The sequence below is a fragment of the Trichoderma breve genome, chromosome 4 (genome assembly GCF_028502605.1).
Source record: "Trichoderma breve strain T069 chromosome 4, whole genome shotgun sequence".
NCBI classification, from domain to species: Eukaryota; Fungi; Ascomycota; class Sordariomycetes; order Hypocreales; family Hypocreaceae; genus Trichoderma; species Trichoderma breve.
The window spans coordinates 2814563-2827733 of record NC_079235.1 but is presented as its reverse complement, the minus strand read 5'-3'; the positions used below and the strand labels follow the sequence as shown (position 1 = coordinate 2827733).

The following is a 13171-nucleotide window of genomic DNA, read 5'->3' as shown; positions in this document are numbered from 1 at the left end:
GGACATCAGATTGGTCCGGTAGCGGCAGAACAATGCACACACCAAGTGCCTACTAAGTTGCATTGAGCATGAGACACTATTTAGTAATATTCCATTGAACGGATACGCACATATCGGGCCCAGAGCATCAAGAAGCCGTGAGTAGCCCTCACCGTCTTCATTGAGTAAGTCTGGTGTCGTATCCTATGCTCTTAAGCTGCTGTCTACGGCTTAGATATGAGTAATTGGGTTCACAAGCTGGGCATGTGGCACACAAAGACACAAGGCATGTTTTGTGTGCACCCAAGGGGCCCCGCAAGGCAGCCAAGCAAGCACCGCAGACACACCGGCCGGGCTGTATGACTGCACAAAGCTCCAGGGCTGTCCGCGTGCTGCCGGATAGAGGAGAGATGAGAGATGAGGGGTTGCCTCGCCTCACCGAGCCAACAGGGGAGATCTGCAGCATGATGCATGAGCAAGCACCCTAAACCCCTCTATATCCCACGCTTGCCCACGCTTGCCCACGCTCCTCAGGCCTTGTTGGGGGCACGGAGGGCTTGGCTCAGGCCTCTGGTGGTCTGGAAGCAGCCTGGAATATCCGGGGTCCGAAATGGTGGTCTGCCACATCCAGACATGCCGGGCAAGCTGCTTGCCAAAGCCGTGGAAGAGTTACCAAAAAACCAAGGCTTTTCCCTTTCACCGCAGATGGCGGGCACTAGCAGGCCGCATTGCTGATTTGCTGCTGCTCAAGGCGCCTATCAACCATGGCATGACAGGCAAACAATCAAGTCGCTCCAACCACGCGGCGTGGTTGGTGCGATGGCTTGACGATATCCGATTGAATTGCCAACCTAATATCTGCCTAGCGTAAGCCCCCCTCAACGCAACGGATCAAAACGCCCAACGTCGCCCAGCTTTCTCGGAGGCCAAACCTTGCAGACAGTGTCGATTACCTTAAGACGAGGGTTTTGGTCATATCCTAGACAGGGCTTGAGGAAGAAATGTCGAGATGCAGGATGAAAAACAACGAGAATAATATTTGCGTAGATAGACAGGGTCACGGGCAGGTCGGAGGGTGGGGGAAGAGGCCGCGCTATGTAAATGCCCATACATGTAGTTAACCCACTTGTTCGCTGCCCAGATCTACATGCACCTGGCCGTGCTTTTCAATCTCGTCTGCAACGACGGAACTCAAACCGATTCTTTTTCTGGCCAGTGCATAGAGTTTGTCGGCTCCAAACCAGCGGCCGCCTTTGATCCCCGCCCTGCCTAGCGTCATGCGCAGATCAAGGCCATTGACACGCTCCAGTCCGCTTGCAGCCTCTTGTTAGCCATGGAGGCGACGTTGCTCAGCAGCCTCCACACCAAGCTGGATGACTTGGAGGGCAAGATGCTTGCCTACCGCTACGACCTGGTCTCCGACTTCCAGCGCTACTACCACGACCTTCTCACCGGCGTCAACCCCAGCGTCGCTACCAGCATCCAGCAGGCCATTTCGCCTTCCTTTGCCAACTACCCGACACTCCGCCCCGAGCTGGAACCCGAGCTGGAGGCCGCTGACTCACAACCACCTGACCCGGCTGCATTCCAACAGGCTCCGACGCCTGAGGTTGCTGCTCGTATCGAGGCTCCGGCTCCCAATAGCAGCTCGCGCGAGCGGGAGACGGAGTTGCAGGGTCTCTTTACGCCAAGCTACCTGCCCCTGCTGGACAGCTCCCCTCCACACGATCGCAGACCTGTTGCCACCTCGACTGTCGTCTCGACGGGCACAACAACCTCGACACAGACGGCACTCGCCTTCCCATTGCTGCCTGTAATGGCACCACCAGAGGTCGACAATGGCACTGCCACGGACCATGGTATCACCGTGGATGGTGGCCTTATAACCACAGGCAACAGCGAGGTTCCGGCAGACGCTCAGGCTCCAGCCGAGGCGCACCGCCTCGTCAGGACCACCACCGAGGAGTCAACCTCGTCTGTCAACTCGGATAAGAGCGACTCCAAGACTAGACGAAGTGCTCTGCGACGTTCGTCTAGTATATCCAAACCTCCCCAGAGCCCAAGGCGAGTCCGGTTCGAGTTCATGGGTTCAGAGGTTCTGCCTACGTCATCGCCCCAGCAGGTGGAATTCATAACTCCCGCTGTATCGGAACTAGCGCTGGAAGACGAGCCAATTGCTTCCGACATGATACTAGGCGACGACATTGACGAGTGGGAGCCCCCAGTTCGGAAGAGCTCTTCTACCGAGGCGCTGAGAGCTTTGTCTAGGGCGCCGGCAGAGGAAGGTACTATTTGGACCGTCGTCAATCCTAACTCGGACAGGCCCAAGTCTGAGCAAGACGGTACGAGTACGCCAACCCTGGAGAATCCCAGGTCTATCGAGCAGTCCACATCTACAGCGAATCATTCAAGAATAGACACTCCTTCAGTGAGAGTTGTGCATGGGGGTAATGCGACATCTATCGTATCCAATGACGTCAACAATCGCGGATCAGAAAACGGCAAGGATGCTGATGACTCTTCAGACGACGAGGACGAATATCTCGCCATGGGCAAGCGCAAAACTTCTGCCGCCCAGAAGCCTGCGTCGGCTCCAGTCGCCCAATTGCCGGCAGCAAGAGTGAGCAATGGACTTGGACTCATAACTGCGACATCTACGCAAGACAAGCCACACCTCAGTCCCAGCCACTCCAGCAACCCCAATGAGAGCAGAATCCCAGCTACTGTGGAAGATGAGAGCGTGGACGATTATGGCGACGACGACGATATGTTTGAGTTCGAACCTGGCGGTCTGAGTGCTCCACCAAAACCCCGCGAAAGGCCGCCTCCCCCGCAAGATGAGGAAGACTCTTCCGACGACGAATCTCAGGACGACGTGCCAAATATGGATCGACCTAGCCAGCCAACCCTCTATTCAACCTCACCGGCAGTCTCCATCGCCCGGCCCAGACCAGAGAATGCCATGTCCACCGTGTCTAGATTTCAGCCTGGGTCTCTTGGATCATACAAAGGCCGTCCGGTCATCATGCCTGTTGTTCGCAACCCAGAGGTACATGCGAGGGCGGCCTCGTTGGGCCAATTTAATACTTTTGTGGGCGGCCTAGACGGTCGAAGCGGAATGGATGAGGGAGACCTCAGCAGCTTCCGTGCTAGTGTTGTCCAGCCTGGCTTTACAGGGACGCCTCGGAGTTTCACTGAGCGTTTCATGATGGAGGAAGCACAGGCAGAAAGGGAAAGGAATGGAGCCGCTCAGTGATGCGCTTCTTGGTATACGGAACTTACTGGCGTCTTTGTCTCCGGGGGAGGGTTGGGTCTCCTATCTCAGCTTACCATAAAGCTTTGTGGGTACGGGTTTTGGATTCTAAGGAACTGGAAATCTCGACGGCGTTGTATTTTTGCGAGGATTCATGTGGTATTGTTATTTGTTCATGAGAGAATGAGCACGGTTGGGGATGGCCTCCTGTCCAGGCGACGTTATATTATAAACATCATTTACCAAACACCTATTTTTGTTCGTTGGCGATCAAAAGTGTATACGCATAGTCATAGTCTGGATAAGCCCTGGTAAACACATATGGGATTTGATACTGTACTATTTTCTTGATTGATGCGGTGCTTAATGTAACAGTAAATAAACAGCCCCCGGGCCAGATCTACCATCAGCTGATTCTGGTAGACAATGTGTGGTGTGAGGTGTGGGGGTTGGAGTTGGCGGGGTTCAACAGCTACCGCTTTATCGAGGTTATGGTGTAAACGCATCTTGGCGAACTTCTCGTCATCCAACAGCGTCTAGTTTCCGAGATTGACGTTCCCACGCATTGACCAACCAGTATCTCGACAAATAGCAACTGTTATTCAACATGGGTGGCCTTAATCTCGAAGTCTTCAAGGTAAGCTTCCTTGCCGCCAGCTGTGACGACGATTCCTGACTCTAGTCCTCTCCGGAACAGTTCGGTACCTACCTGCTTTTCCCCATCGGGATCATGTACTATTTCGGAACGAACCTGGATAATCGCTTCACTGTGAACGACTTCTGGCCGAAGCCTGAGGAATGCAACAAGTTACCGCAGGATAGAGAGGAAGTCAAGGCGGAGTACGAGAGAATCGTGGCGCGACAGAAGTTGCGACAGGCTCTCTTGGAGGAGAAGCAGCGACAGCAGGCCCAGCAGGCCCAGAGGAACGAGAGCAGCTCTTAATGGTGCTTGAATATGCCATTACATTCAACGATGAGGACGCTTGCAATCAAATGAAGAGGGAATGGACTGTATTATATCAAATTTATGTGGATGGGCGCTATTGGCGACAACAGGACAAAATGCATGATCGGCGTTCAGGCTGAAGAAAAAGGGGATTGGAATAGGAAAAATTCAACTCTAATAGCTCGGGGTGATTTTTGTACAGTATACGACTTGTGTTTATGATGCGGTTTATATATCAATATGCCTCTCCAACTTGTCCCATTCGTCATCTGTGATGGTGCCTTGGCGAATGTTGGCGAAGAGTGCTCTGACTTCGGTATATTCCCTAAGGCCGGAAAGCAAAGTATTCAAGCTTTCCACCAAGTCAGCCGAGTCGACGTCGGCCTTGGTGTCTTCATTCGCAGCCCACATGATCTCGGACTCGACAACCTCGAGCTCAAACCGCTTTGAAATGGCCTCGGTGATGGCCATGAGCTTGGATGGCTCCGTCCAAATCAAGTACCCGCCGTCAGGGTGCTCTTCAACATCTTCAGTACCCTCGTGCTCAATTGCCTCCTCTAGGACGTCTGTTAGAGATGGGCCATCATCCCTAGGTTTAAACACCGCACGCCCGCGTCTTGAGAAGTAAAAGGCTGTTGATCCCACAAGACCACCGGCCTTTTTGACTACAAACTTGAGGTCGTGCAAGCTGCGTGTTTTGTTATCCGTCTCAATATCAGCAACTAGAGCAATATTGGGCGGCATGAGAATCTCCATGGTCATGGGCTCAAGCTGTGCGCCGGTTGCAGAGCGGCCCTGGCCTCGCGCAATGGCCCCTTCGATTAATGACTTTGGGACGCTTGCTAATTTACGTATTAGAGGAATACCTTTTTTTTGTCTATGGGTGGAGAGAGCAATGAGTTTTAAGTTGTTCATACCTTTTGTTGCTGCCGCAACCGCATTTGCTAGCTGTGGATTGAACCTGACATCCTCACCATACACTTTGCATATCAAATGTCAGATGGAGCCGTCTGAGAGCTAGTGAGGGGGAACTTGGCGTTACTCACTCTTAGAGTACATGGTGATAAGCTTTGTAAATGAAACCCGCTCAGTCATCTTCTTTTTGTCTGTCACCGCCTTGATGTGCTTCGTTTTAGACCATTTGTTATGTCCAGCGTACTGAGACGCCGTTACTCCAAATGACCTTGAACATGACGGGCATAAAACACTGCCGGGAGACAGAAGAGACTTTCTCGCGAACGAGAAGGACCTTGCAGGATTCATTGTAACGCTTCTCAGTAATAAACAACGAAACAAAAATCCGCCCAGCTGCTTCAAAGCCTTACAATATCTTTTTTTGTCTTCTTCGAGGCTTCAATTTGAGGCATTCAATATGGCATGTTCCTGGAATGCGCCGGGTTAATAATCTTCCCTGAAGCTTGGGGCGGAAGGCTGCCCATCCAGGGCCACAGCGGCCTGCTGATTGGCCATTGCACCACCGCTAGTGTCGATGCCCATCATCATACTTGGATAGCTGGCCATCCCCCTATCAAAGACATCATTACGAAGACGAGACGATACGAGACTAGACGAGGCATCATAGAATAAATACACGACCAGACGGGGCCACTCTGACGACGCCGGATTTTCGCCATGTCGTCGAGCCAGGAGCCCGAAGCTCCCCCTGCGAGTGGGCAGACCAGCACCGCCGTCGATCCTGCCACTGCCAACCCGGAGCTGGATCTCCCCAAGCTTCAAGCACTGCCCGCCGAGCAGCAGGATCTCTTCCTGCTCACCTTTGTCTCGGGCCTGAGGAAGCACGTATTGGGGCTTTCGGCGGACGACTGTACAGCCCAGCAGTTCTATCTCAAGCGCGAGATATTCCAGATCATCAACCTCTCCGCCCCGCAGCCGTCCCGTGTCATCAGAAACAACCTGGGAGCTTGCTTGGCGCACATTTTCGGCAAGGGCGACAGGAAGCTGCTGTTCGAGACGATAAACGACCTTATTGCGATAGCGGCCGGAGGAAAATCAAAGTCGGATGGCGAGACGCGCGCAAAGCATGCGGCTGTTAGCTGCCTGGGCGATGTGTTTGCCTCTGCTGGAGACAGCGCCATTGGGCTGCACCAGCTGGCATGCACGACGCTGCTGAAGCTGCTGAAGTCTGCCTCGAGCAACGCAGGAATAAGAGCGGCGGTGTTTACCGCCTTGGAGAAGATTGTCATCATGGTCGAAGGGTCCATGGATGAATACATCTCGAGGGATGTGTGGAAGCAGGCGAGGAGCCATGCTGCAGGCGACAAGGGAACGCTCGTTGTTACGTCTGCATGCCGATGCCTCAAAGCCTTGGTGAAACACACCACATACTTTAAGAATTCCACCGATTTCGACAAGCTGGAGACGGCCATGTTCAAGGCCGCCGATTCATCATCTGCAAAGGTTCGGAACGCTATGGCCAGCTGCTTCGCTGAGGCTTTGGTTCAAGGATATTCAGAGTCCAACGCTGCGGAAGCTGCTGCAAAGAATAAAAAGACCAAGACTAAACTGAAGCGAGCATCCACGCACCCTAGCATCGCGGGAGATGACGACGAGATCCCCTCCCGCTCGTCGAGTCCGGCTCCTGGTGCAAGGCGAAGCCAAGACCTTGCTCTATCGTTCCATGATATCCTGAAAATCTTTGCCGGTCACTATGTCAAGGCTGCAACGACGAACAAAACTCGTGCGGCAATTGGAGTGTGCTACGGTAAACTCTTCCGACGGCTCGGTGAGAAGACGGTACAGACCAATTATCTGAGCATAGTGGAGAGTCTGTCCGTTGATGTTCTTGGCGCCACAACCATCAGCAACAACCGCTACCGCTTGTTGATATCCAGGAAGATTGTGGATGCAATCATTCAGGATGTAATTGGGCGCAAGATTCTGGGCGAATCTGGCCAGACATCTGCGGCGGAATCTTTGATTAGCGGCGTGCTGAAGAATTATCCCCAGGCCCTGGCTGAAAGACCAGAGCCTCAAAAGCACACCCTTATCACCGCTCTGAACGCAGTCGCATCGCTAATCAAGTCTCTCGGTTCCGCTGCAAACAGTTTTGCAGAGTCATGCCGAGACGGGCTTCTGCAGGTTCTCCAGCACCCGAGCTATTCGGTGCAGGTTTTTGCGTCGCATTGCATGAAGACGTTTGTTCTCGCATGCCCTCAGCAGCTATTGCCCTGTCTCTCGGTCTGCATGAACAGCCTCAGCCGAGAATTAACTCTGCTAGGAACGGGGCGCAACTCTCCCAGACGGTGCATTGGATTCGCTCATGGACTAGCTGCCACTCTAAGTGCCAGCCCTTCTCGTCCACTACACGGCTCTCTCGATGTCAACAGCCGAGTCTTGACAATGGCAACGAATCTGCTTAAATCTAGCAGCCAGTCAGAACTTCGGGTTTCGAGCACGCAAATCCAAGTAGCTTGGATTCTCATTGGCGGTCTCATGTCATTGGGTCCAAACTTTGTCAAGATTCATCTGTCCCAGCTGCTCTTGCTCTGGAAGAATGCACTGCCAAAGCCCCTGGCCAAGGATAATACCTCAGCCAGGAGTCTTCTCGAAGCATCATTCCTCACACACGTGAGAGAATGCGCTCTGGGGTCCATTCTGTCTTTCCTCCAGTTCAACAATCGACTCCTCACAGTTGATGTCTCCAAACGCATTGCGGCCATGCTCCAAAGCACAACAGCATTCTTGAAGACGCTGCCATCGAAGAAGATTACCGAGGACATCTCGCAAAGACTCACCCCTGCTCTCCAGCTACAGGATCTAGACAGAATGGTACAGCGCAGAGTTTTGCAGTGCTATATCAAATTGGTTAACTTGAGCCCTGCGGGTGGCAGCGAGGCCCTCTTGCAGTCAAATCTGCTGACACTCGCGATATCTCTCTTTGCAGACCCCGACAACTACACACCCAACTCGCTGAGCGCGTCGATAGCAAATGCTGCCGGCACCTTTGAGTCTATTTGGGACGTTGGTGATAACACAGGCTTTGGCATAACCGGTCTTGTGTCGGGGTTCAATGTCAAGCCGCTACCTGGTCAAAATGAGAATGCCATACAGGAAGATAAGATTCAAAAGAGTGATTCAGAGGCTTTCATTCATAGCTTACTGCAATCGCCAGTCTGCGGCAGTCTAGAGCACGATGCCTCTATGCTGTATATTGGCGGTATTGATGATGGCACGACAGACCCTGATCCTCCAGCTACCGAAGTCATCAACAACGCCATTCAGCTATTTGCTTTCGCATTTCCGCTTACCCCAGCCAAGGTTCAGGAAAGTATCCTCGAGCAGATAAGGACGTTTGCGTCTGCGGGCTCTCTCCAACGAGACCCGGGCCGCAAAGCAGCCATCAACGCCAACCTTGCAACAGCAGTTCTCTGCACAATGAGGGTTGCCGTAAAGGAAACTGGCTCCCCATCCGGAGATATTGGCAACATCGCAGTTGAACGATTATTGCAGGATATCGTTAGAGATTTCGTTCTCGACCCTGACCAATATGTCCGCAGTCTCGGCTACGCAGCCGTTGCGAGACTGTGCAATGTATATGGTAATGCATTTACAAACCAGGAGATCAAATATCTTGTTGACACCATTGTTGGAAATCGAGAGCCCAGCGCTAGAGCAGGCTGCGCAATGGCTCTGGGTGCCATCCAAACCAAGGTAGGCGGAATGGCGGCCGGCTATCACTTGAAGACAATACTGGGCATATTGATGTCACTCTGCAACGACCCTCATCCGGTAGTTCATTATTGGGCTCTTGAGGCATTATCTCTAGCCTCAGATGCTGCCGGGTTGAGCTTTGCCACCTATGTGCCGAGCACTCTGGGAATGCTTGCTCAGCTCTACGTTTCTGAGACACATCATGCCGAAATATCGTCGGCCATTACAATGAACTTTGAGATGGAACTGTCAACCACGGCCGCTATTGCACGATGTGTAGACTCGCTTATCAACGTGCTCGGTCCTGATCTTCAAGATGCCAACAAATCAAGAGAGCTCATCTTTACATTGGTTGGGCAGTTCCAGGAAGAACACGACATCTTTGTTGAAAGGGCCGCGTTGGGCTGTTTGGAGCATCTATCCTTGTACGCCCCTGGACAGATGCATTTTGGAGACTACGTCAAAGTGCTGCAGAAGTATCTCTCATCCGAACACGCAACCCTACGGGACATAGCCGTGGATGGATTGTACAACATCATGAAACGAGACCCTCGAGACGTTCTACGAGAAGCAGAGAAAGGATTCGAGGACCGACTATGGCTGGTGCTGGATGCTGACCCATCTCATGACGGTATTCGAAACATCATTCGAAATTGGCTACATCAGACAGCTCTGAGCGAGACCTCTTTATGGCTTCAGCGCTTCCAGGCTGTTTTAAAAATGACGAGAGCTAAGCCAGAGGAAGAGAAGGATGTGAACAAGTCTACGAGAGGCGGGCTGCCTGACTTACGAGATGAAGAAGCCGCAGGGTTTGCCGCCGCTTCGACAGATGCAAAGGAAGACAAGGCCGAGACAGCAGCGGAAGCAGAGCCTCTGCGCTGGCAAGTAACGACGTTTGCCATGAGCTGTATCCACGACATATTTGCCATTATCGCCAAGGATGTGGCAGCAAATGGTGAATCTAAGGCTCAGCTTGCACTGCAAAACAAGATTGCGGATGTCGTTCGCATGGCCTTTTCTGCGTCGACATCGGGCGTCTTGGAGTTGCGAATCTGGGGTCTCAAGATTATCGGCACAGTCCTCAAGATGTTTGGCAAGACACCAGACCCAGACTTTGAAGAAGCAATGCTGCTAGAGCAGTACCAGGCCCAAATCAGCTCTGCCCTGACACCGGCATTTGCGGCGGATTCATCTCCTGAGTTGGCCTCGGAGGCTGTCAACGTCTGCGCAAGCTTCATCTCCATAGGTATTGTCACTGACGTCGACCGAATGGGCCGTATCCTAAAGACACTTGTGAATGCTCTAGAGAACTTCTCGAGTGACAACGAAAATGCGGGTATTGGTGACTTGAAGGGTCTCAGTTCTAATGCCCAGGTTATGGTCAAAATCTCCGTATTCTCGGCTTGGGCAGAGCTGCAAGTGGCCAGCACCGAACAGCGGTATCTACTGGACGTTCTCAAGCCGCACATTGGCAAGCTGACGCCCCTCTGGTTGGAGGCGCTCCGAGAATTTGCTCGTCTTCGGTTTGAGCCGGATATTTCAATGACACTGGGACCACCGTCCCTGTCGGGCAGCCTGGACACAATCTACGCAGCATTGAATCGCGAGACGTTGCTTCGCTTCTACCAAGACGCATGGCTCAAGCTAGTCGATGCAATTGCAAGTCTGATTGAACAAGACAGCGCATTTGTCTTTGACGCCCTGGACGGCAAAGAGTTAAGCGAGACATCTACCAACGGACAGACAAAAGTACCGGGCATCAACTACCGAGACGAGCCGGTTGCCTTCTTCTTCGTGCTCTTTGGTCTCGCGTTCGAGGCTTTGGCCACCCGGCCCGGGCAAGACAACTCGCTGGCTACACAGGAGCAAATGCTAGCCATTCTCCAGGCCCTCAAGAAGATATTGCACCCTAGCGTCACTGGCCACGCAATCTACCGGCCTGACGTATTCTCCGAGACAATGGATCTTCTTGACCGTCTTGTGCTGACGGAAGGACTCGATGTCCAGAGCGTTATTGTCGAGGTTGCCAGAGACTTGTGTGTCACACACCCTTCTGCTCGAAGACAGTCTGATGACGACGGCGATCTCTCCGAGGACATTGACCAATTATTCGAACTGACGAGGATCATCGTCCTCGTCTTGTCTGGCATCTTACCGGGTCTGTCTGAGGGCAACGCGCCGGCACGACACCAAATGAACGGGGAGGCCATTATGCTGATTAGCACCGCGCTCAACGCCATTGTAGATGCCGCTGAGGTGTTCCCATCAATCATCAAGACGGACCTGCACGCGTGCATAATTCACATTTTCGCTACGATCCTCGCTACGCCCGGCTGTCAGGAACTCATTGTGCCACAATCGCTTGCCATACTGAAGCGATTCGTCGCCAGCATGTCCAGGTCGAGGAGAGACTCGGCCGAAGGGCCTTCGGCCACCGACATCCAGCTGCAAGGTTGTCTCCGGCGCTTCCTGTCCATCTACCTCAACGCGCAAAAGCGGGAGGCGCCGACTTCCCTAACGTCTGTCAAGAACAGCCTGCTAGCCACCACAATTCTTCTTACAAGTGGCACGAATCAACTGCCTGCCACTGAACCCCTTGTCGCACGCTATCTAGATGAGGTCGTAGACTGCCTCACAGATCGAATGGTATGTTTTATCTAACCCCACCCAAAACTCTACTCCTCCCTCACACTCTCGTCAACCCCAACCCTCACTCTCACTATGCTTGACGCCAGCCCACGTACTAACCCCCCTTGTGTTTGTTTCAAGACGGCCAAAATAGCAGCCAATTGCATACGATCACTACTGCTGCAAGGGGCGCCTTCTGCAGCAGATGTCAGCATCGCCCGCTATCTCTTCCCACGACTCTTGGCCTTTGTGACGAATGTGGAGCCTGAGGATCCTGAGCGAACTCGATCACTCGTCAGTCACACTCTGTGCTTGTATGTAAGGTCGGTAAAGCCTGATCGTGTCACTGCCGCCATGTCATTGATCATTCCGGCTCTCATGGCCAGAGCTACGGGAGAGGGCGAGGAGGTTTATGCAGAGACAAGCACACGCCTCCTGGAGCTGGCAGCTGTGGACCAAGGGGCGTTCAGAGCCATTGTCGGCGGCCTGAGCAGTGGTCAGCGGGCATTCCTCGAGGAAGTGATCCGATCGGGTCGGCCGGCGGCCGGAGCTGCAGACAAGTCACTTTCAAGTGAAGCTTCACAGCCAACCATTACATTGAAGATGAATTTTGGCGGCTAGATGGAGAAGCGCCTTAGCCAGGGAAGCCTCCAATCAGCCTCGACTGGTGCAAAATGGACACGCGGGAGAAAGGGAAATTGGGTTTAGGAAAGGATTGAAATTTGCCCGCTTCATGCAGGCGCTCGTTGGCAATGGAACGGTACGTGAGCCGGGCGGGGGCATGCTGGAGTTTTGTATGGTTTATTACGCCGGATGGATACACATGTCATGTAGACGCATGGTGATGGCGATGAAGGTGATGATGATGATGATGAAAAATTTTCTTGCTTCTTTCTCAAGACGGGCATCCATTCCTCGACGTCCAAGTGTCATCTCGGACCGTGAAGCAAAAGCCGATAGGCCGGATGAAAAGCATACGAGTAATATTTTCCCCTTGTCGTCTTCGTTATCATTTCAATGCGCATCCGTGTCCCATCGGCATCGCCTAGTGGGCAAAAGCTCTGCAGAAAGGCAGACGGAGACGGCAAAATGAATGACAGCTGCTGAGAGGATGCAGGATACGGGAATGTAAGAGCTGCATTACGGTCCACCGGATGTGGCCCTCTCCAGCCAACGAGACGGGAGCATCCCATCTATTACACGTCTCTGCTGGCTCTGGGCCCCCCTCAGCTGAAGAACCAATCCCGCGAAGTCTACCACCCAATTCCCGGCGAAGTTTACCACCCAATTCGCCTACGCAGATGCATGTTGAACAGCAGCCAGCAGCCAGCAGCTCCTTGCATTTTTCCCCCGCCTTAGAGGGGGAGAGTAAAAGTGACAAGTATTGAGTGATTACACATTTCACACGCGGCACACGACATACGTATGTGGTGTAGTAGGATGTGATAGAGGGATATTTTGCACTACGGCGGCTGCAGAACTGTCCCAGCCTTTTTTTCTCTATCCCCTTGTTCTTCAGATGTCGAAACTGAGGCTGCCGAGGCTGCGACACGGACACGGACACGGACACGGCAAGATATACGACCAGATGCAGAAAAAATGGTGGCTCATATTGATGGTATAAGACGCACAGAGGCATATTCAAGCAATGCATGACGTTATTCCGGCTAGGCATGGCGCTGCCCTTCTGTGTG

The 13171-nt window shown here is 52.9% G+C and overlaps 4 protein-coding genes across 4 annotated transcripts; 3 read left to right on the top strand and 1 right to left on the bottom strand.

Annotated features, from left to right (window-relative positions):
* Positions 1-1312: 1312 nt before the first annotated feature.
* On the top strand, positions 1313-3235 carry T069G_07113 (uncharacterized protein; the record flags this gene model as incomplete). The annotated part of the gene is made up of 1 exon (XM_056174323.1): positions 1313-3235. One exon carries the CDS (start codon positions 1313-1315, stop codon positions 3233-3235), a length of 1923 nt encoding a protein of 640 aa, XP_056027902.1.
* A 604-nt stretch (positions 3236-3839) lies between these two features.
* T069G_07112 (uncharacterized protein) lies at positions 3840-4175 on the top strand (the record flags this gene model as incomplete). Its single annotated transcript, XM_056174322.1, has 2 exons — positions 3840-3869; positions 3930-4175. The coding sequence occupies 2 exons, from the start codon at positions 3840-3842 to the stop codon at positions 4173-4175; spliced, it is 276 nt and encodes a 91-aa protein (XP_056027901.1).
* A 231-nt stretch (positions 4176-4406) lies between these two features.
* On the bottom strand, positions 4407-5237 carry T069G_07111 (transcriptional regulator domain-containing protein; the record flags this gene model as incomplete). Its single annotated transcript, XM_056174321.1, has 3 exons — positions 4407-5020; positions 5096-5158; positions 5225-5237. 3 exons carry the CDS (start codon positions 5235-5237, stop codon positions 4407-4409), a joined length of 690 nt encoding a protein of 229 aa, XP_056027900.1.
* Positions 5238-5810: 573 nt separating this feature from the next.
* On the top strand, positions 5811-12098 carry T069G_07110 (uncharacterized protein; the record flags this gene model as incomplete). Its single annotated transcript, XM_056174320.1, has 3 exons — positions 5811-7766; positions 7809-11495; positions 11619-12098. The coding sequence occupies 3 exons, from the start codon at positions 5811-5813 to the stop codon at positions 12096-12098; spliced, it is 6123 nt and encodes a 2040-aa protein (XP_056027899.1).
* Positions 12099-13171: the final 1073 nt, after the last annotated feature.